At 46.6% G+C, this 24,616-nt stretch overlaps 1 protein-coding gene across 1 annotated transcript in view; it reads right to left on the reverse strand.

Annotated features, from left to right (window-relative positions):
- Positions 1 to 24,616, reverse strand: part of ANTXR1 (ANTXR cell adhesion molecule 1) — a gene marked incomplete at both ends in the record, with an annotated part of 98,014 nt that overhangs the window by 38,517 nt on the left and 34,881 nt on the right. Inside the window, 3 exons of the mRNA XM_084273938.1 lie at positions 3,957 to 4,052; positions 20,736 to 20,814; positions 21,084 to 21,153. Coding sequence (XP_084130064.1) covers positions 3,957 to 4,052; positions 20,736 to 20,814; positions 21,084 to 21,153 — 245 coding nt within the window. The remainder of the gene's footprint in view (positions 1 to 3,956; positions 4,053 to 20,735; positions 20,815 to 21,083; positions 21,154 to 24,616) is intronic.

Below are 24,616 nucleotides of genomic sequence, written 5' to 3' on the forward strand. Positions count from 1 at the left end.
GCCTTCCACCAGTTCAGCCACGATTTTCATGTGGTTTCAATATACATTTTCTGTATTCTCTCCATCCAGCTTTTTGTTTCCAAAACTTCTGGTCAGCTGCAGTACAGAGAGAGCCAAACAAATTGCTGGGTTCTTCCATGCTTCCTTCCAGAAAGCAGCTTTAAAGTTGAAACCGGTGTTAGATGCTTCAATACAAATACCTCCCTCCTGTGCCAGCCACACCACAAAGCTGCAGTATAAAAGTCAGTAAGATGGTGTATGTATATTCTAAGTGGGCAATTAACAGCCCAGCTTCCCATGCCTTTCCTCCTCAGGCCACACTGTATGGATGCAAAAGGGAGGCAAAGACTTATATTTATGTCAAAAGTGTGAGGAAATGGGAGCATTTGGGGAAATGCTTTGAGTACCAGAGTCTCAGCTCACTGGGGAGATGTGGAATCCACCCTCATCCTCTGCATTTTGCTCCCTAGACTGCCCTAAGGCTCAGCCCAAGGCTTGGGGCAGGCTGATGGTTGCCATCACTTCAGCTTTGCCAGGGCTAAGCTTCCATGCAGGTCCTGTTCAGGTGCAGAGTACGGCCCAGACACAACGCAGCCTCACGGTTCTACGTGCCCATGGCAGACACTTGCTCAGTGTTGTGCTGCACATTGGCACAGGGACACTGTCCCAGCACAGACAACCCCCCCAGCTATTGCATTAACTATGCCTTCATTAGACACCCAAAGCCAGCTCCATTCCCAAGCCAATCTAACAACCTAAGGCAGTTTTCTACCTATTATCCACTTGACTTGCATCTGCCATTAACATCTGTTTGGTTTATACCACATTAAACCCAAGTCTTATGCTGGTCTCCTACCCAAAACCTCAACAGCCTCTTGCACATACAGACTCTGCTATGATCCCACAGACCCTTCAGGTGATGCTCTGGTCAGGAAAGGGGTGGAATAGCAAAATGCCCTCTAACATCAACAAGGCCAGGATCATCCAAGCAGATACACTCTGCTCAGGAAAAGTGGGGTCACCTTATTCCAGATGTCTTTGCATTTGCCATCATTCTCCAATGAGTACAGGGTTGGGGCTGTCAGCTTAGTGGAATGGTCTTTCTGTGCTTGCTGTCACTGAATAAACATCCTTGAAAGCTTCTGGAAGCACCTGGCACCCATGCTTTGGGAATGACATTAAGGGAAACATTGCCTGTGCTGGTATCAGGGACAGCAAAGACCTTATTGTTCTGATCCACTAAGCAACAATTGCATCTACTGTAAACTGAGTGGTAAATTCCAGACTTCATCCCAGAATACTGCTGAGACCAATAAATTTGGATACAGTTGGAAACAGCATTTCTTTATGGGTGCATGCCAAGGAGATACTGGGTTCCAGATAAACCTCCAGAGTAAAAGTCTACTGACTTCAGCCCATTTACTCCAGGGATGAAGCTGGCTTGGTGTCTTTCCTGAAGAACTGCTGGATAATAACGATTCCTATTTAATTAAAAAGCATGCCAAGAGGAATTTCAGGGTTTAGAAATGTGCTTGTCACTCAGAAACAAATTTATATTTGGTAAGAAAAAAAGTTTGTTGTGCTTGGTTGTTGGTTTTTTTTGTTTCTTATTCCCCAGAGACACAGACAAGGAACTTGAAATGTCCCTGGGCTTGGATCCACAGCAGTGTCTCTGGGTCTGTGGTTTGATTATTAGAGGTTATTGCTTGCCTGACTCCCTTGTCTGTTGTGTAAGCCAGTTCCTCTGCCCTTAATTCACTCTGGGCTCCTGACAGCACTGCATTCCTTAGTGTGCCACTACCACACAAGTAAATAAGCTCTGTTCTCTTTCTCTCTACCCAAAGCCAAACAGGCTGGGTGCTCCTCTGTGGCTTTATCTTGAATTTTACAGAATCTTTGGGTACAGTGATGTACCTTCACTGCTCACTGCTAAACACACTGGACTGCTGTCCCAGAGAGATGGAAGAGATTTCATACAGGCTCTTGAATTAAAATCCTCCCAGCAAATGGAAGGATGTGTTTGACTTACATTTGGAAAATATCAGTGAAATAGCAAGGTCTCCAAGTGGAGACAAGGAGGGAACGTGGGAGGTAAATAAAGGAGGAGAGAGGGTGAGGAAAAGCTTTTATCTACAGCAATTATTTTAAGTGCAGAATTTAAATCTGGAAAATATTAAGCTTATGACATTTCATGTGGACAAGAGACTCCCTATCTCTGCTGCACCCGCCTTGCTTATCTGGCCTGTATTTCTCACTCTTCAAGAACACAGTTAAATGACCACTAACCTCATATTCCACTGCACCAGGCCCACACTACCCTCCCAACACATAGTTCTGTATTTCCTTTACTCCATCTTCTTATTTACACCCTTTTCCTATCAGCTTCATCTTTCTCCTGGAACAGAACCTCACAATGGCAGCATCACTTAGCACCTTCCCTCTCTATCACCTCAACTCCCCACCAAATCTCAGCATAAACATCCACACAGGGCACCTCTCCATTGACTTGCATCCAGCTGCACCAACAAAGAAGTTGGCCCAATTTCTCTTGGGAACATGCCATCTAGTTCAGACAGATAATCCTGAGCAACCTACCCCCTTGCTAATCCTTTGTCCATTTTTAGCACAGATTTTTTTTACTGTTCTGAAAAGTCCAAATAAGTATATTTCCCCCTTATGGTTTTTATCTCAGGACAAAGGTGCCAAACTACTGTGAAGAGCATTGTTTACCCCCTGGCTTTTCCAGCTAGAAACAGAAAGAGACAACTAAGATTTTTTTCCTGCAACATTTTCATCCTTGTTCTGGATAGAGAAATACATCTGAACACAAAGGACTCATCCTCAAATGGGACTGCTCCTCCAAAGCACCATATTGTAGGTTTGGTAAGACATGGGGTAAATTTACAACACTGGGTAAGTGATTTAAAATCAGGAATAGCTCTAGTGACACTGAAAATGCAGCCAGTTTGGGGAGTCTTTAAAAAAGCATCTGTAACATCACATGTAGTCACCAAACACAGACTCCAATACTGCTGACATTTGTCCAGCCCTAATTCTTCTGTGTTTGCAGCACAAACAGGACCACAAAGCAAGAGCAGAGCTTCACTCTATTGTACATTCCCCAACAACCAGCCTTTGCCCTGACCTTCACTGGGATAGGCAGCCCCAGGGCTGAGCAGAAGAGATGTACAATGGTGTGACCGGTCCCCTCAGACAAACACCACGGGCACACGTGGGAGCAGAGCTTGTCCCCAGGCCTGTCATTTCCTCCTTGCCTCCCTCAACCTTTTCCTTCTCCACTGCTTTCTCCTGCCTTCTCTCTGCCTTTCTTAATTATTAACCCAGTGACTGTGCTTATTAACCACTCAGAACCTTTTATGACAAACCATGGAGCAAGGATAATGCCCCGTGAAGCACAGTCATACTGCTACTGGAAATGTCACTTGGCTACTTCAAAGAGCTTTTTGGACATGCTGAGGCAGGAGCAAAGTTAATCTTGGAAAAATTTGCAGCTAGAAATGTTTTTTTCTGTGTACTAGGAGCAGAACAAGGACTGCAGCCTGGGTTCAGCAGGCCTGCCTTTAAGAGGAGCCCTCCAGCAGTGAGATGCTGACACTGGGGTTCAAAAATCCCCTCAAAGCCATTCCTTTGTGGAATGGCATGGCAACTAACAGGCTTCTGCAAACCATTGCCATTTTGTTACCAATAAAAGGCTAAAAGGCTCCTGAGAATGTCTGTCTGTTAGCAACATTGCTGTTTCATGACCTTTGTAAATCCCAAGGTCTGGCAGATGAAACAAGAGCCACAGAACAGTGCCAGGGATGGAAGAAACGCCTCTTGTTCAATGACCAGTCCTGTGCTCCTTCTTACTGGAAAGCTTTGCCTCCTTCCCACTCGTTTCTTACATCCAGGCAACACTGAATTGCTGTTCTGTGTTGAGGATTGCTGTCACTTACCACTGTGCAGCAAAGGGGCCAGAACCACCAGAGAAGAACCAGCGCCAGCAGGAGGAAAAGGATCAACAGAGCGATAGCCAGGATGGTCCCATCGGACTGGAAGAGAAACACACAGAGCACGTGAGCACCCCTGACACAACTCCCCTCTCCCCAGCACCTCCCTGGGCACCCTGCTTCCAGGTGAGCACATGTCCCAGCAGCCATTCCCATACTCCAGTTATTTCCCAGACAAAATGCAGTGGCAGCTGCTCCCCCCACAGAGCAAAGAGCTCTAGATCCCTTCCTAGGGAATTATTTCCCTTCACATCAAAACTAACACAACAGTGCTCAGGGTATTGTAATGCCTGAAAAGAAAATTAAAAATATATATATTTGAAAAAGAGCTCAGGACAGAATGTTTAATTGCAGTTTAAGCATTCTCCTTTCTTTGCAGTTTTTTTCCTCTCTCACAGAATAAACTTGAAAGTGATGTTATAATTAAAGTTTACTCCAAACAGAACTTGAAGCAAGATCTCTGTGGGTCCAAAGCTAAGGTCACCTCGCTCATCTTAGCAGTGCTGAGTCAGGGTAGCTCTGCCATGAGCTTTTCTTTTCAAAGAGATCTGAACATACCCCTTGTCCCAACAGGATACAGGGTTTTTCCATGTCAGAAGCCATTCATTCAAGCAGATCCATTTCCTCTCTAGCTGGGAGAATTCCCCCATTTAAAAAGGCATTTGCAATTCTGATATTAACAATGCAAAGTGCTGCACAAGGCAGCCCAGTACAGCAATTGAACCCAACCATACATTATTTCTTGTTTAGATTTAATCAAACCAGATGTTCTTGGCTTCCTGAGGCATGCCAACCTCCCTGTACCACTCCTCCCCACTATCATTCTAGCCTGAGATAAGCAAGCAGCCAGTCCTGACTTAAGCCTGTTTGAGATGTTCTTGATGCAAGAACCAGACAGTTAAAAAACCCCACCCAGTGTGGAGATCAGAATGCCAGATGAAGGATGCATTCAAGAGCAGACTGACCTGTAGGATGGGAGAACTGGGTGTCTGCTTAAGTCACTGTAATTCAATGGCCAGATGATCTCCCATCATACCATAATGGGGAGAGTAATGGAAAAAACAATCAGGTTGAAAGAGTTTCCAAACTCTTTTCTGGTGTAGAAGGAATTTCTGGAGAACTTGGATCAAGACAACCTGCTCTTTGACACTTGGAAACAAAAGAGAAGTAGTCCACACGGGAGAAGAATTCACCCAAAGGCACCTCTGGAAATGGAACTTGGACCCCAACACAAAATAAAAGCTCCTTGGAGAAGATGAAGAGGTATGTTTGGTGCTGTTCCTCTGGACAGGCAGCGTAAAGCCACATCCATCATTTGCAAAATGGAACCTGCTGATCCTCAAAACCTTAGAAAATGTGATCCCAGCTCTTTGCTGCTGTGAAACTGTAGAAGAAATGAGGCTTTTTACATCTAATTGTTGTCTGCCCTTTCTGCCCCTGTATTGAAACAAATTAAAGTGGCCTTTTAACTGTTTTATGGGGATTTTGGAGAGGTTTTTAAGCAGAATTTTTGCTTCCCCCACCCCCAGACAATCTGTAAAGACTCTGTTTAGGTTGCCCTGACACATGTGTTTCTCTGCAAGGCAGCTGATGCAGCCAGCTGGTATTGTGTGTATCACAGCAGCAAAACAGTCCACAGCACTTAAAAGGTTTAGATTTGCCAAATGTTATATTTCTCACTCAGGTAATGCCTCCTGCTACAGCCAGCGTTGCCTGGCAAGTCTGGAGGAACAAGCCCTCATCTGATATCAAAACCAGACCACCATCACCTTCAAAAAAAAAAGAGAATCCTGGTTGGATTCCTTCTTTTTCCTGTATTTGAACAAACATCAAGGTGTTCCAGGTGAATATAAACTGAATTTTCTGGGCTCAGCCATAGCTATAAAGTGTCAAACTGAAACTGCTAATGAAAAGCTACAAACTCCATCTTCATCTGCTCTGTCCTGTCACTGCTGTAAACCAGGCTTGGAGGAAACCCAGGCAAGTCAGACCAGGACAAAGCCTATGGACACAATAAATCCTACTATTCTCACCCAGAGTGGCCTGAACTCTGCTTTTGGTTTGGTTTATCTTCATTTTCTCAGTTCCTGCTGGAATCTAGCTATCATTCTGTGCACCATCCGTGGGTTTTAGACAGCTAGAACTCTGCTTAAATACAAACCACCACTTATCCAAGCTGAATAAAATAAGGAGGAAAATATGCCTGCTAAAACAGTTTGCAAAAATTCCACTGACATTTTGAAATCTCTCTCCCAGTCTTATAGCTGGTTAAAAAGGGCTGAAGCCTTTGAAATGTCTGTTTTCATTCCTTTTCCTTTTTTTTTTTAAATCAAAATTTGGAAGGACAATATGAATGCTCATGGAAACACTGACCCAGGGAATAAGTCAATGAGCTGTGTTTAACTCTTAGTGAATAAGAGTTGATTCAGACCTGAAAAACAGCTTCTAATTTACAGGAAAAAATTTTAAAAAAGAAAAAAAAAAGAAAATATTAACACCAAAACAGTGAATTTTCCATTAAAAATATATATGGAGACAAAACATGGTTAGCACCCAAAATACCCAGACTTGTCCCAAAGCAGAACTACTGTCCCACAGGGATTCATCTGAACTTCCCACGCTGAAAAATCTGTGGTGCTGATACCCACAGGGAGATCAACACCCTGAAACTCCATTACACCAGAAGGGCTGAGAAAAGCCAGACAGCTAAGGTACCATCAGGATGCCAAGTGTGAGATGTTGGCCACTTGCTTCTTGACAGCTGCTGAAGACCTAGATGATGCCCAGAGTCAGCGTTTTGAAATGCCTTGCTTTGGCATCAAGAAACAGCAATGTGAAAAAGAGCAGGCTCTTTAAATGACCTTCCCCCCTGGTACACATCTGACATGTTAAAACTCTGCCATGCATGTCCCTTGTGCCTCCTGTACCCTGCCAGAGTCCAACGAGGACAAAAACCCGCTACAAATATTGCTGGCAGTTGAAGTGCAATGGAAAACAAACTCTGGAAGATCCTGTAAGATACAAAGATATCAGGAAATCTGAACTTGGACATGTTGGAGGCATTTCCTCATACATGGGGTGGGTGGGTGGATGTGTATTCACAGAGTTATCAGGGTTGGAAGGGACCTCCAGAGCCCATCGGGTCCAACCCCCTGCCCAAGCAGGGTCCCTAGGACAGGGCACACAGGTCGGTGTCCAGACGGGGCTGGAATCTCTCCAGAGAAGGAGACTCCACACCCCCTGGGCAGCCTGTCCCAGGGCTCCCTCACCCTCACTGGGTGAGGGATTGTTGTGGAACTCAGGTCAGCATAAAGTAGGTGCACCCATGTGTTATCAATAGCCAGGGGACAGGGATGACCACTCCAGCTATGGACACACCACAGAGGGAGTGACTCATCCTCCAGCGTTCTCTTGCTATCCCCTGCTGAGATTCCTACCTAAAACCAAGCTCCTAAAATTCTGCCCCAGGAAGCACGTAGGCAATCCCTGCAGAGACACAAAGCAAAGACAGAAACTGTGATTTGAAGCCCCCCTATTTCACTTTAGACACCCTCAATGCTTCTAACATAAATCAGTTCACTGGCCTTTCAGTGGAACTGGGGCTAATTTCTCTGGCTTTAAAAAAAATATACTACCAGTCCTCAGATGGGCATTTTTTTCTTGTGTTTGGTGTTGGTTTAGTTTTTCCAATCTTACTATATTCAAGATTTTATTTCCTAGTCTCCCACTTCATTGCACCAGCATTCACAGTATACATACATCAGCCATCCCAGAAAGGTAACCTGGAATAACCACCCCAACACAGACCCTCACAAGCTTTGACTACTCAGGGGGTGATGAATGAAGTACTAAATGCATCTAATGAATGTGCCCATGTAGCATGGCTGACAAATGAATGCAGTAGTGATTTATAGGGAGAGGGAGGTGGGCAGCACCCATGCCTGTTACCACAGCAGTAAGGAAGGGGATTTAACTTGAAGCACGTGTTTGAATGTGCTGACTTCATGCTGTGCCTGAGAGGGATGGGCCTGTGTGAAATATATGCATCAAGTGCTTGGCTTCAGGAAAAGGATTTAATCCTGACTCCTGCAGACTTCACTGGAAAGTAAGAAGCCTAAAGACAGCATTTAATCTGGGTCTGCAGTCACTACTCCTGCAAACAAGCTCCTTATCATAGAAAAATGACCAGGGCTCCAGCCAACCTGGCCTTGAACACCCCCAGGGATAGGGCATCCACCCCCTCTCTGGGCAGCCTGTTCCAGCCCCTCACCACTCTCTCTGCAAAGAACTTCCCCCCTGATATCTCCTCTCCCCCTTCCCTCCTTCAGCTTCACTTCATCCCCCTTGTCCTGCCAGTCTCTGCCCTGTAACAAGCTGATTCCCCTCCTGTTCCTCTGCTCCCTTCAGGGACTGGAAGGCTGCAATGAGGTCCCCCCACAGCCTTCTCTTCTCCAGGCTGAGCCAGCCCAGCTCCCTCAGCCTCTCTCCATAGGGGAGCTGCTCCAGCCCTCTGAGCATCTCCGTGGCTCCTCTGACCCCTCTCCAACAGCCCCACATCTTCCTTGTGTTGGGCCCCAGCTCTGGACACAGGACTCCAGCTGGGGAGGGCAGAGCAGAGAGGGACAATCCCCTCCCTGTCCCTGCTGCCACCCCCCTGCTGATGGAGCCCAGGATCCCATCACCCTTTGGAGCTGCAAGAGCCACTGCTGGCTTGTGGGGAGTTTCTCATCCATCAGAACCCTCGTTCCCTCAGACTGCAGGGAGCCTCAGGGCCCTGGGCTGTGCAGAAGAGCTCCTGGGAGCCTGCCCAGCTATAACTGCAGCAGAGGACTTAAGGCTGTCATGCAGCCCCATGACATCACCTCCAGGGCAGGCTGGAGAGCTGCTGTCACTGCTGCTTCAGGGCTAGGAGCACAGCAACATCCATGCTGCCAAGAACTGGGAAGAGGAGTGTGAAGCCAGCCATAGGATCAAGGTTCACTTCAGGGTGACTCTAGAGTAACAACCAATAATACTCATCGCTGCTAAACCTGAGGTGCTTTGCACTGAGGAGAAGCACAGTGCATGTCACTCCTGAGACAGGGAAGATGGGAGCAGCTCCTGTATCCCAGTCCAGCATCCATACATTAGGAAAAAAATCTCTGTCTTACATTTTCCAAGCAGAAAGAGCAATAACATGCTGAAAGGCTCCAGAGGTGTTGGAAGGAAAAGAATGAGGTGCTTTTCAAAACCCTTATGAAAAACTTGAGCACAGTTTTGATAAGTGTCCAAAATCCTCTCCCTGGGGAGAAGGGAAAAAATCTCTATATCAAAGGGGGAGAGGATGACAAAGGACAACCCTGCCTTTTCACACCAGGGACACTCAGGCAGCTTTTACTGTGAAGGAACCTCTCTCTCTCCATTTCTGCCCAACTCTTTCAAGGACTTTCCCATCACAGCAACAGAAATGGATGGCCATCATTTATTTTATCAGGCAGGGGAATTTTTAATATAAGAGGAACAATCCCACCTAATTTCTGAAAGGAAATGAAAGCTCACTGAACGCACCGTTCTGCCGTGTGAGCCCCTCTGATCCCTGTCCATGGGAAGCTGCTTGAGTGGGAGCCAAGCTCAGCAGGGGACAGGAGCAAGGAACACCTCATCCAAGTCACCCCATATAGGTGTCCTCAGCTCCTTTTTCCAGGTTTACTGTGCTGTGAAATGAGCTGTCCCTCTGGCAATGATCTGATTCCCTCCAGAGCAGAAAAGGAGGTAAGAGCCCACTTAGAAAAGGCATCTCCAGCATCTTGTGTTATTTGCTTTACAGCCCAATATAAATACCAGAGAAGCCTCCCTTCACCACATGCTGAGTGGAGCCAGAGCAAGAGACAACCCTTGTCCTGAAGAGTTCCCATTCCAAAACAGAGCAGGAAGGAGAAGCAATCCTTACTCCCTCCATCACAAGGAGAGATCTTTGGGCAGGGAAAACAGTTCTGTAACCCCCAGTTGCTGTGTTTATGCTGATGAAAACAAGTTGAACTCCTTCAGAAGAAATACTTTAAAGTTTCCAGTTAATCCTAACTGCTCACAGGACTTCTGACTGGCAGGTAAGAACTAATGGTGGAGTTGGTGTTTGGCCAGTGCCCCACCAGTAAGGCATGGTACCTGGGGTCCTGAATCGAGTACCACAGCATCTGATGGGACAGCTTATAAAACCACAACATGATGAAACCCTGCACGCTGGCACTCTCCATCAGGGGTGGGATTCAGCAGTCTTCAGATGGCAGGCACCTCCCCCATGCAGCATTCCTGTGCTCCCAAGGCCTCTGTCCTCCTCTTTGGTTTTCTACCTCCCTGGGACATCCCATCTGGTTTGGTAGAACACTCCAGCTCCAGCTGCTGTTTCTGATACAAAGCTCCAGACCACTGCTGAACCAAAACCTAAAAGCAGTGGTAAGACCTCACACCACCACACATCTGCTCAGGTCTCTACGAGTCACAACATTACCCATCAGTCATCAAAATTCAGGTGTCAGATTTTAACAGCCTGAGAGCAGGAAGCAGCAGAGATCAAAGGCAGCAGGGCCTCTTAACCCCAAGCTTTCAGCACTCTAATTGCAGATAAGATAGCCACACCTTACAGCTACAGGCAGAGGCCAGAGCATCTCCTCAGACCCCAGGTTTTTCATGGAAGGGAGTGCATGAGCCTTGGCTTCATGGCTGGGACACCACAGGCCTGAAATCAGCTAGCCCAAAGGCAGAGTGCTCTCTTGTAGGTGTGATCTGCACAAACACTTGCACTAAAGCAATGCCAGCAGAGCTTCAGTGCTTCCTCCACCCCACCGACCGCACACTTTTGGCTGTAGGTGTTTCCGACTGAGGAGCTCCTGCTCTGCAACAGCCACCTCTTGTCCCCCAACTCTTGCAGCTAAACAACAAAACCTCCTAAGCAGTGGCTCTGGTTTCCATTTCTGCCTGCAGGCAGTGCTTAATAAGGATGTTAAATCCACATCTGGAGGCGAATGGCAACTGGAACAGCAGCCGATAGAATTCTGTGGCATTAGACTTTGTCCTAACAGCAACCACTTCTGGCTTGGTTTGGGTTTACTGCTCTGCAAGGCAGGAAAGGAAGGAAAACAGCATGCTACAGCTCTGGTTTTGCTTCTTGCATGTTTATGAGATCCATGGCAATTAATTAGCACTTAAAAGGATCTCAGGAGCACCTTCCTTGAGCTGACCCTCTGTAGGCTGAGCAGGAGAAGCTCCTCAGAGGCCACTACAGGCAGCTTGCCCATGAGCCTGACAAGGTTAAGAGCACACCAGCATGACCTGAACTCACACAACAAGACATGTTTGGGATAGTTTTCCTTCCTAAACTCAGTTTAAATTGAAATCACATTTTCAACAGGAAAACATTTCAATCCAATAAAACACTTTGAAACAAAGTGCTGTTTCAACTTAGATACTAAATGGGATTTTGCTGCTAGAGGGGTGCATGAGCACAGAGATTGGAGCACCTATTTGGTAGTTGACATCCACCTGGTCCCAGGAAAAGAGTCTGCATATCCACAAGTGATTCTGATGTTTCCAAATCAAAACTTTTCAAAACTTCCATTCTGTGATTCTGTGCCTGTCCCCCCTCCCACCCCAACAACTTATTGGTCTCCTTTGTGAATCCCTACTTTCCAAACCATAGGAACATGCTGTTTGTAAGATGCCTACCACACTTAAGGGCATTATAAACCAGCCCATGGAGCAATATTGGAGTGAGTATCCCTGTGCATTTAACCCTGTGTTACCTAGAACATTCACTGCCCATTCCACTCACAGCACAGAGCATTTAAGAGCAATTTCTTTCAGAAACAAACCTGATATCCTATACCTTAGAGCTCCCACAAAGCAATACCTCAGCTAATAACATCCAGGTCAAGGGCTTAGGAAAGTGCTCATTAAATCTCCTCTGCTGCTTCATAAAGCCTCTGGTGCTGCAGTAGTGAATGCACTTTTAATTGCCTCCAGGCTTGGGAACAGTGGGAACTAGCAGAGCCTTAATTGTGCACAAAGTCACAAGTGAAAAAACCCTACTTCAGGATGAATTACATTCCTTGTGAATAAAAAAGTCCTTCAGGGAAGGACATCATCAGCTTTTACTCCAAGCCTGCAGTGCTTTTCTTGCTTTTCTAACCTTTCCCCATAGTTAAAGATCAAATCCAGCTGCTATTGTTTAACTCCAAGGTGCAAATTTCTTATGTCTTTCAAACAGCCACAGGAAGAAATCCAGGGTTACTTACTAGATGTAGTAAAGCAGTGGCAGTACAGCCACCTCCTTTAGTCAAATGCAAAACCTGTTGAGGTTAGAGACCAAGCTCCCCTCCTTAGCTGACTTCAGTGGGTCCTGCACCCTTGCCACTGGAAATGTGAGACCAGAGGGACGATCCCTTTCCAGAATGAAAGGGCTGCTCTCCACCTGCCACCTCACCATTCCAAACCATTTACTAATGGTTGCCACCAAGGCAACCACTTCATTACAACTGGTTCTCTGACCCACCTGTGCAAAACCTTCTCTTGCCCTGAGCTGCTGCCAGATGCAATAAGCCACTGCATCCATCCTCTTCCACACATAGTGTTTCCAGAAGCCCCTTCTCCACAGCCAAGGACCAGCTTGGCCCTACTGCTCTCCAGGAGCTCTCCTCTAGTTTCCAAAATCTGAAATCCTTTCATGGACTGTAGAAGGGCTAGCTGCCTGGCATGTGCTTAATCACCTTGATTCCCATCCAAGAGTGGGTTTGGAGCACCAGTATCATGGGTAAGGAAGGGCTGGAATCTACTGGTACTGGTTGGGACCTAAGCTGGCAAGGGCAAGCCCAGTTTAGACACTGCACATGCCCCCCAAACACAGTCGCTGTCCTGACCCAGCATGTCCCTTTTCAGCTGGAAGGTGTTCCTTTTTGCAAAGCTAACTCCCCCAGCCCTCCTCCTGGAGGAGCAGGGGGTTACCTGGGAAGGCAGCCATTAGGGGCTGGGGACACATGGCAGATAAACATGAGTTTCAACCAATGGCAATCTCAGGCAAGTCTCATCTCTTGCCACAGAAATGCTCTCCCAGCCCATGTGGGTACCTCCACTGTCTCACTTTCTCACAAAGCAGCACCATCTGCTTCTCACTGGGCAACACAGGGAGCACAGCGGTACCACCAGCGATGCTCCTTGATCTTTCCATCCAGAGCTGCCCAGGAGGACCTGTTCTACTTGGTCACTGCAGCCCTGCAGTTTTCACTTCCCCTCCAGTTTGGAGTCTTGAGAGTGCAAGAGGTTGTTAGTGAGTTTTCCTCTTCTGGGAGCACTTTAGAAAATGAACAAAGACTCATTTCAATTCCCATCCTGGCTTCTCTCCGAGATGCTCTCTTTTTGCACTGAAGAACTTGGCAGCATCCATCCAGTCCACAAAGTGGGACTGGCTTCCTGCCTCTAAACACTACCTTGTAAATTATTTCCTCTATTGTACCTTCCCTTTCCTGACAAGGCTGGGTGTGAGACCTGCTCTGTGCACATCTGCATGCATACACGGTCACTGTGCAGTGTTTAATACTTTCCCTCTTACAATTCTTCAAACTCCTGACATGGGAACAGGAGTAAATCCCTTTTAAGAGCTCCCCAACCCTACCAGCCATCACTTGCTAATTCTTTTTCAAGCACTGGGAAAAACACTGCAGTGTTCACCCCCTCCCAGGCATTAACATGTGCAAATGAAAGCAAGACACACAGTGTTCACACCACTAATGCCTGATGTGGGGCAACTCTGAATATGAAACTGGTGCTACACTTTGTTTTCAGTCTTACCACTGGTGGAAGCTGCATGGCCTGGCCAGAGCTCACCTCCCCAAACAGCCAGCACAGGGGAGCTGAGATGACCTGGGCTGTTTTCCACACCACCTGACATCACACCCCCATAAAAAGGGGTGGTCAGGGAGGGGTGCTCCTGGGTGCCTCCAGGGCAGTCTGAGTGCAGCTGGGGTGTCTGGTCAGTCCTCCAGTCACAGTACTCTGTTACTGTTGGGTTAGTAAGGTACTCTGTTACTGTTGGGTGTAAATGAAGCTTGCTGTTACTGTTTCATGGCTGTTACTGTTCCCCTTTCATGGTGATTCTGTCAGAGAACTCTCCTTATCCCAGCCCACAGGGGCTCTGTTTCTCCTCCAGGAGTGAGCAAGTGGTGTGTGGTGCTCAGCCACTGCTTGGGGCTGAACCACCACACTGCAGATGCTCAGCTCCCACTGCATTTGTGGTTCTGTGCCATACACTTCTGGTGTCACAAGAGGGTTTTGTTCTTAGCAGGGAGTAAACTATAGTTCCTAGAGCCTTCAACTATCAAAGGTTTACTGACATCAGCAGTGAAATGAAACTACTTTCTAAATTCTCATCATTAATTATCATCTGCCACCCAGGGAAGATATTCTGGCCTGTCAGATAAAAGGTACAGTGTGCAACCACACAGTAACACCTGTAGCTGTGCAAGTTGTCAGCTTCCAGACTGGGACTGGAGGCTGTCTGAACCATTCGTTTTTCTACTTTAATGTCTCTTTCCTACATTAAAAAAAAAATCAGTGTTAAAGGCTGAGAGAGAAGAAACTGATCACAGCAACAGGTCAGCCTTTCACACTGTGTGACAATACACCCTTCATGTGCTTGAAGCCACACCTAAATGAGCCCAATCATTTCTGAAGCCCTCACTGTAATCACCAATGGCTTTATTCAATATTGACAGGGTACTTTGGGCCTCTGCAGAGACACCTCTGCAAGGGAGGACAAAGGCACCTCATTTACCTGCAGAGCAGACAGCTCAGCCCATCCTGGTGATGATGATCCCTTTCTGGGGCTCTGGGAGGCTGAGAGCACTTGGCTGGCAGCAAGAGCATTGTCACATCTGAAGTAAACAGCCTTGCTGCAAGGAGTTAGGCAGCAGCACTTCAGGGGCAGGATCTGTCCTTGTCTTCTTCAGTTACACAGCACCTGGAGCAGGTCAAATCCCTATGTGTGACTGCAGGACAATGGCCAAGTACCAAAGAACATCAGCAGAAGGTGGGTGGGGGTACCTTGCCCCCACAGGAAGGGACCCCTGTCTAATTTGCCTCAAGCAGAGACAGAGAGCAGCAAGTCCTGATAACTAAAAATTATTTATAACCAAACAGCTCCTTCACACTCAGACAGGAGGATCCAGTTGCTAAACAGATGCCCAGGATTCATCCACAGGCCTCCTAAAGAATGCTTTCAAGAGCAGCCTCCTCCTGAAATCCCCATCCAAGCAGTCACAGCTGACTCCAAGGGCTGGAGAGAGGAAGGGTTTTAAGAAGTCCACACAGGATTCCATAGAGAAGAGATTTCCCTGTGCAGAAGAGCACAGGGGAGCAAGCATGGCTTCTCTCTGGCCCAGGGTGATGCCACAGCATCAAGGCCATTGCTTTAGACACAACGCCCTGCCCCTACGTGTGCCAGGCCTTCAGCACTCAGGGCTGCCCTTCAGTATGTTCTGCCAGCAGCAGAAATCTCTTGGATGTCCCTGCAGGGTTTTGCTCTCCTTTGCTTAGGTAATGCAGTGACAATGCAGTCTTGTTGCCTTCTGTATGGAAGTGGGGGGGGGGAGGGTGGTGCCTTCCCCCATCAAGAACTTTCAAATGAAAGAAAAACATTATTTAGGAGGTACAGCTATTGAAAAAAGCCAACTTCAGAGAAATAAATTAGTAACTCTCCAAGGCAAGCAAGCCAAGAGACCCATTCATCAAATACTTCTAGCCAGCTGAGCCTTGTCATACTGGAGATGCTGGCATCTCATCCCCAGCTAAGCATATAAACAGCACCCTGTCTCCAAACCTTAAGAATACTCATTCCAGCCATTCCCCTGTTCTGTTGGGGTAGCTGCCAGTGGTCACATAGCCCTGGCCAAATAACACCCTAAATTACACTCAGGACAGCCCTGTCTTCATTTAACTGGGTAATACGTAAGTTAGTGGGGAGCAGGATTAAACTTCTGTCTGCAGTCCCTGATTTACACAGTGTTACCTTCTTGCTTCTGAAATAAACCCAGCCACTGGCTGTGGCTTTCCCAGAAGCCAGCCAGTAATCCCCAGTCTGGGGTGTGCAGTCAGTGGAACCTTTGACTTGAAGAGGGCACGAGCAAGCTAGATGTGTACATGCAGCACCATTCTGCCCTAAGCTAGAGGGTTCCATCTACATCCCATAATGGAATCAAACAAGTGCTTTGCCCAGCCACAACAGCTCCCATGTCTGGCCTGGTTTTGAGAGAGAAAATCATTGCATTCCTTCAACAAGCAAACCCTTTTTTGTCCACAGAGCCCCTTACTGACACACTGGTCCCCATCTATGTAGGTGCAGGGCTGCTGCAGGCACTCTGTGAGGTGGAGCAGGACACAGCCCTCCCAATTTCTTCCCCCCTGAAGTACATGCCTCTTCTTGCCCCCAACCACCTGTGGGGATGGGATCATCTGGGGTAGGCTTGCTTTATAACCTCAATACCCTGGTCCCTCACCAGCATGCCTTTACTGTGCACCCCTGACAGCCCCATGTCCACTCTGACACCTTGAGGGCATCTGGCATTGGCTGACCAAGTTTCCCCTTTAGACTTGAAAACCATCAACAGAAAAGCCAAGAGGGGAACAAACTACAAAACCACTGTTCCCAAGGAACTAACATGAGGGTGGGGGAAGGACTCACACCCAAAAAATTCTCCTCTACTAATGTTTTGTCCTTGTATTCCATTCACTCCTGAGGTGCAGGCTGAGCAGTCCCACACAGCTCCACTGTCAGTGTTTTCTACCATCTCCAGAAGATGCCAACTCCACCTTTAACTAAGGGGTCTGCCTGAGGTCAGGGAGTCAAACTTTGTTCTGAAACTTCAATGCCTCAGACAGACCTTGTGTCTGGAGACTCAAGGGCTGGCTAATGTGCCTCAGCCAATTCCAGGCTGATACTTACCCAAGGCATTCTAAAGAACCTCCTATGTGTGATCAACAACCCTTCCTCTCAAAACTCATACTGAAAATCCAAAGGAAGAAAAGCAAATTAAAATCCCCAAAGACCTCCTATGGACTGTTTCATACCCAGGGCTCAAAACCAACTGGGTCAAACTGAGAAGAATTTTGATTCTTTTTTTTTAAATGGAGATTTTTTTGCTCCACCTCATCCAGCTGAGATCACTTCTATGTGACTCCAAGTCTGCCCAAAATGTACTTTTAAATGGAAAAGTTGAAAGATGCTCTGCAACAGAAGCAGCTGTACAAGTCTCCCACACCTTCTGTTTTCTTTTGTTAAATGAAAAATAAAATCAATTACCTTTCACTGGAGAACTGTAATGAAACATCTGGAGCCCCACTGAAAAACCCCAAATTTAAGCATTTCTGGAAATATAATTTTGGGAACCTACACTGGCAATTCCTTGAGTCCCACAGAAAAGGGGGTGTAAAAGCATACAGAGTCATGCCTCTACTTGGAAATTGGAAAGCAGAAGCAATTAAGCAAAAGGCAGAATACAACAGAACCCATGCAGTTTAATTTCTGACACCCCTTGCACTTTTTTTGGGGGGGCTGCAAGCTGTGAAGCCTCCCACATTTCAGCAAGCAGAAAGCTAGGAAAATGAGAAGTGCCTCAGAGCACCAGACAAGTCCAGGCAAGTGGATTCCAAAGTGCCCAGATCTGAAAGCAAAGGGAGAAGCTCTAAGGCTGGTTTAGGTGTCTATGTGACTCCTTTGAACAAAGCCAACCCCCCCCAAACAATGTTCAAACAGTGAGGTCCAAGGTGGTGTTGACAGATTTGACAAGTAGGATCACTTAATGCTAGAAAGTGAGATGTAGTTAAGTGAGTCTCAGACTAAGGAGATGATGTCAGTCATGACTTCATCCCCAACCTTCCCACATCCTCTCTCCTTTGAGATGCCGTATCAGATTTTATACCTCGAGGGGAAAAAAGTGCAAAGAATTACTTCAGCTCAGCAACTGGGGCCCAAGGAAAAGCTCTGTCTGGTCCCAGAGGGAGCCAGTTCATACCAGAGGGGCTGGCTGGGCAGTCTTGCACTCAGACACAAACCAGTTCCCAAAGGGGAGAGGCACAGAGAACACTTTCTGCCACACACTCAGTCTCTGAATGTGAAAGGCAGCACAGCCTGAGAGAAGCACTTTGAACTGGCAACCTGACAAAAATGACAGCACCAGGCAAGGCAAAACAAATTCCCAGTATCCCATTTTCAGCAGCTGGCACTGGGAGTTAGAAAACACAACGTGAGCACAGGAGCACTCATCCCTCCTTGCCTCTGGCAGTCTCAGGAGACAGCCCTTGCTGAGTGACAGCAGAGAAGCCACCATGCACTTGTAGAAAAGGTGAGGGCTTTGATTCCATGTTTCTTCCCCAAAAATGTGACTCTCATGATCAAGATGAAAAGTGGTTTCTTTCTTCTGGAGTTTTCACTGCTCAATAAAAGTGATGTTTATTTAGCTGCCTCATTCCTAGGAGTCTTCAGATATTAAATAAAGGGCAGGACCTATGCTGGCATAAAATAGCTTTGCCCTATTAACCTCAGAGAAACTGCTCCAATTTCCTTTCCATGAAACCTACACTCAAATGTTTGCCAGCTAAGGTGATAAAAAGCTTATTAGATAACTCAGTGTCTAGGCTCTATCTGTCCTGATCTTCAGACACCTACATTCATAGTCTGACTGATTTTCTGACTTCATTTTTGGTCTGTACTTGCTGGGAATGTAGCTGTCTGCCTCAGCTGTGCTCTTAATTGAATTTTCTCCCCTGGATTGCTTCCAAATAGTCCTTGAAAACATGCAGCTCATAGAACAGATTGTGCATTGCATAGAGGGGAAAAATGGGGATTTACAGATTACTTACATGTTGCATATGTTTTGTTGTGGAGCTATGTAAGGAAATGAAACTGTAAAGCTTGTCAACACCTTGCTTTGTTCCTTCTCCCACTATACAGCCATTTCTGGAGAGCAATGAGATTGGGGCTCAAGGCACCTGCATCCAAGCAAGCGTGGGGCTCCCATGTTAACTGACTGCTGGTGGCACTGGGAAGCTTTCTGAACACGACACTCCAGACCTGTTTCCAAACCAAATCACTTCTGAAATACAGCACAGAGAGGAAAGCCAAAGCACTGACTGCTTAGTTTTTCCCTGCTCGTTCCCATCACTTCATTCCACAGCTCTCTGTCCCACTGCAGCTGCAGACTCCCAAACAGACCTATCAGGCCCAAAGTCAATTAACTCTTTGTACACAGGTATTTCCAGTACTGGAGCCCTTGTAATCTTAATTAAAGAGGGGATTGTAGCCTTGGTAAACAGTTTCATCTTTAAAAAGAATCAGAAAGCAATAAACACCACTACAAAGACAAAATGCCCATTGCTCATACTTCCTCAAAGAGCAAAGCCTGCAGCACCATTTTCAAAGCATCCACTGAACATCACTGCATCCATCCAGGGTCAGATGGAGGAGCTGGATTTGAATTCCAGCTGCTTAGCTGCACTGCAAATCCAGTTTCCCAGTCTGGAGGCATCAGTTAGTAGGCACCACCATGAAGCACAGGATGTTCATAAGTTTCCTCACAGCTATTTAAGCAACAGAAAAGGACCAGACCTTTCATTTCCTATGACCTAGAAATAATAATGTGATTCCTGGAAGAAAGGGTATCAGGAAGAAATAATTTGTCTCTAAGAATCCTTTCCCAGGTCTTGCCTCATAGGAGGAAACATAGCAAAATATTCCTGTTATTTGCTGACAATGTACAAAGTCATTTCTGCCAGGGAACAAAGGGAACTTGAATGAAAAAACCCTAATAAAGTCAATTCCCTTCTAAGCTTTGGAATACAGCCCCTCTGAAAACCATCTCTACATAGGAACTTGTCCGTGTTGAACAAGTATCACACAAAAGGACCCAGAAAAGACTTTTCTCATCTTCTGTATCAGCCTTTGTGGGCCAAAGAGGACTGCTGGTAGTCAGATGTCATCCAACTGAACAGGCTTATCCTGTATGTGATGTACAGGGAGAAAAGCAGGCCATGGACAGATTTCCAAATCTTTCTGGTGAGGCTACTCTGGTTTCCCAAAAACCAGTTTATGTCAGGACACAGGGGAAGTAAAGCAGAGCCTAAACCATTCCCTGTACAGGACAGGTCTTCCCATAGGTGCCTGAAGCTGAATAAGCTGATGCATGAAGCACTGCACTGAGCTTCAGGTGAATTCCTCCACCACCTCCATCTGCACAAGTCATTCCTACTCTGTTCCCAACAGCCATGATACAGCAGAAGCAGCATCTTCAGCAATCCCACAAGTTACAAATGGTTCATTGTCCTCTGCCCGATTCTACTAGAGACTGAGTGCAGCAATTCACTACTGGCAGCAAAGGACACCAGCTATAAACCAGCTCTTCAGTGGAGAATGTCAGACTAACCAAGCCAGCAGACCTGCTTCTTGTCCACAGTGCAGTGGGCCAGCAGATAGACACCCCTCCAGACCAGTGGCTGCTAGTCCTGGTCTGCATCCTACAGCAGATCCAGAGTCTGAGGTGTTTGCTGAAGGCTCAAGAGCTTTGTCACACTGCAGCATATGCGACACACAAAGTATGTCACCACAGGCTTACTCCACTTGGAAGCCCTAATACTGGTGTAACAAACACCTGTTGCTAAGTACCATCCTGCTGCTGAATCCTGTTAGGCACAAGCATCAGAACTTACACAGTGTGTGCTGGAGATGATGACGGAGCTGGAGATGAAGCTCAGACCATCGTTCATACTGACTTGCAGAGCTGCTTCCCTGAAAAAAACCCACAAGACAAGTCACACCAGTGGGTACACCATCCTCTGCTGGATAACACCCTCCAGAACCTGGGCTCCTGATGCTCAGAAAAGCCTCTTGTGCACGTTAATTCACATGGTTGGTGTTCTCTCCCCTCCTTGTGCTCCAATGCACAAGAACCCAACAAGCAAAAGGGGCAGTGTCAAAATCAGATGCATATGAAACCAATATAACATGGTGAGATAATGCAGACACAGTAAATATTTGAGTATATAGAAAGGACATACATGCCAACTTCTTGTAGCACAGGTGCTGGGCAGAGTAAGTAGGTATCTTCCACTACAAAAGGCTTCTCATCTGAAAAACAATTAAATATTGGGATTTATTACTTGCTCAGTGACACAGGCCTTAAAGATAAAACTTGGATGATGTTTTTCCTTGCTACTGCAGAGAAGGTGTTCAGAGTTAAGTGTAGGCATGTTTTTAGGCCAGAGAGTTGCAGAGCAAAGACCTGCACAAAGACAGCACTGGGAACTGGAGTTACCATGGGCTTGCATCATATACAGGCACCATGGTTTGCAGTGGAGTTTCCCATTTGGCACAGGCAAGGCAGATGCACCATGGTGATGAGCCTGGCCCTGCAGTTCTGTTCTCACCCTGATTTATGAAGGTATCATTACCTCCCCACAAATTTCTGACATTTTCTCAGCACACACATGCCAGGAGAATGAAGACCAATGTCTTCTGTTCTCCTTTGCAAAGGCTGAAGAAATCCCATCCCCGTGCCAACATTCACTAAAACAAAAGCTGGCTTAATTTTTGCAAGGCCTTCTACTTAGACCTCATTAGCTTTTTGTTTCTCTTTCTCTCCCTCCCCACCCCCAACTTGCATCAAAGTCGATGCCTCTCTAGAAAGTTTTATCAGGCTCAGAGTCCCAAGAGAGGACTCATGGCTGGCCAGGCTGGCTACAGGCAGAGATTATTTTGTTTGGAGAATGTTTGTGTTTCACCACAAAAAATGAGTGACTATTTTCCTTTGCTCTAAACAAAGGAAGATGCGTTTGGTTTGCATAACTCTGGCCATCTGACTCCTTCCTGGAAAACTTATGTAGGAAAACCAAACAAAACAACACTTCTCCTCTGCTGCTGCATCTGTATCTGCAGGATGCATCGGAAAGGACGGCTCTTCTCTGCTTCAGCACAAACTTGCTGTGTCCCTGTGCAGTAAGACATGGGCCTGAACGCTCCCCAAGTCCAGATCTCGTGCCAAGATGTGAGTTTTGTGGTTTGGATTCCTCTCAGCTGACAATACTAGTGGAAGAGCTCTGGAAGGCGGGGGGCGGAGCGCTCCGCTCCGTGTCGCTGACTCTGCTGCCCAGGAAGTGATTTTGGTTCTCAGTTGGGCCAGTAGCCAGCTCCAGCTGTGAAGAAATTGCTCTGCCTCCTTTACCAGCTTTATAGAAAGGATGCCCAGGCCTTCACTGCCTCTCAGAGCTTGGACACCTTCAGGAAACGCTGCAATGCCTCAGTTTTGAGAAAGCCTGTCCACAGTAATGGGCACGATTTGCTCCTTACCTATGTGGCTGTAAGCACTCCATCAAGGAAAATAAGGTTCTCACTGTATCAAATCCCCCCACAGGACACTGCATTCAAGAGCAATGAAACAGTCAGCCCTGAGGCATCAGCATCTCACAGAAATACATCTGTTTTCTGTGGGTGCCCTTTCAACAAGGTACTTTCTGCTGCTCAAATTCCAGTAATCTGCTACCCAACATTCCTACACCTTTTAACAACTATCTGTAGCCTGTAAAACCTATTATTCCCAGCATCAGCAACTGCTTTCCGTTGCCATTAGCAGGGTGTAACCTTTTGGCAAGCCAGGACTTGGAGTTCTTCCCACCTATAATAATAAAAGCCTCAATATATGCACCATGTTTTAACACAGAAGAGCAAACCTCAATAAAAGAGAGGCACAAAACCCCAAAGAAGGTGATCAAGGCAGATCACAGTCTTTTCTCTTACCCATGTAACTGAGGTAAAATTAGCAGCCTTTCCTTTGGTTCATGGTTCCTCCAAGAGCTGACTGGCAGACTGACAGCTACCTGCACAGCTCCCCTGCAGCAGGGTTTAGGGAAGCACAAGGATTTCCAGTTGCCACTGTGGTGTCGCCGGTGCCGATCGGTGCACTCACAGCACCAGGAATATTTGAGCCCAGAAAAGGCTGAGAAAGTTGTTTGCCAAAGTTCCCAACATCACAGACTAACAATTTCCTTCTGTTATCCCTGTGTACATGGCTTGCACTCAACTAAAGCACATCCCAAAATGCTCTGACCTAGGAGAGGAGACTCTGGTCACTTAGACTGGTACAGAACTGGGGTGGGAGTCTGGCTGCTCTCAAATAAGGTCCCTCAGGAGCATCCTCACCCCACTCAAGATGGGGAGCCCTGTGCCACCCTGAGCATGAGCACTTCCACTGTCCCTCTGTCACCTGGGATGAGACAAGATACCTCCACAATTCTCTGCACCACCCACCAAAGCACAATTTCTCTTCAGCCTGGCTGACAACTCCTCTTATGCCACAGCTCGTGACAACTCTGCAAACCAAGTTTTTCTTTCAAACCCCATTCTGTGGGGAGATAGGAATGTAGAAAGACACTGGAACACTCTCTGAGCTAAAGAAACTGCCAACAAGAAAGACCCATAAATAAGAAATGTTTTGTTAATGCTGTAATGAAAACCACATTGAGATCATGCTATAATTGCTCTGCTTTGTGTAGGGACACATGAGCTTTGAATGCCAGAGCCATTCAGAGCAGAGCTATGAAGAGGCAGATAAGCACAGAACAATGATATCACATTCATAACAATCTCTAGATGCAGAGAAGGGATCTGGAAGGAATTGCTTTTTCTCTGATGGGTTCATCTGCTGCACATACAATTCTGTTCAAGGAGCACACATAGCTTCAGGACTACTACAGAACTTGGCAGAGCACCACACCATTAATTTGCTCATGCTCACAACTGGCAGCTCAGGAGAGCAGCACATGCTGCAGTACAACAGGGTCACTCCCAGGCAGGAGGCTTGGTCCAGCACTGCAACAGCTCTACTCCAATCTCAGAGCTGTTACCATAAGCCTGGTCATGCTAATTTGCACAGACATACTCATGTCACAGTGAGAGGCCACCTTGGTCCCCCAGCAGCACAAGTATAAATAAGTGAGCTCAGCAAAGCTCTTCACAGTGCACAGAGATTCTCCTCCTCCTTCAGCTCAAGTTTTCTGACTGCTCTGTGCTTGCACCTCCTCACTTGGCCCAGACAGCTGCAGGGAAGTCTGCTGGAAGTAAGCACACAGGAATCCTATTTTTAAAGTTCCTACACTGCAATTTGTTGGAGGGTAGGTGAGCATTTGAGGAAAGAGTGACAATTTCTCCTGTTTTTATAGTCTATGTCAAGCAATGACATGGGCCAGCCTTCAAAACAGGATGCCAAGCTCACCTTGGTGTGTATTTTCATCTAGGAAAACTTAGAGGCTCTGTGTCCTTCATAAAGGTCATGCTCCCAAAACCCCTGATGGAGTTTGTACAGAGCAACAGATATTCTCTAGTACCACAGTGGAAAGAGGTAAAAGCTACTGTAAGAAAATAAAAGGGAAATATTTAGTGAAGGGTTAAAGTGACATGATCAAAGGGAGAAATTAGAGATTAGAGAGTCAAACTGCAAAGTAAAACGTGGGTAAGAGTGCCCAGGCTGTGAGAAAGTAAAGAAGATACAAAACCAGGACTGTGCTGCCAGAAAAAAGAGGTCAAGGGAAATGGAGAA

The sequence above is a fragment of the Gallinula chloropus genome (assembly GCF_964237585.1).
Source record: "Gallinula chloropus genome assembly, chromosome: 21".
Classification (NCBI taxonomy): domain Eukaryota; kingdom Metazoa; phylum Chordata; class Aves; order Gruiformes; family Rallidae; genus Gallinula; species Gallinula chloropus.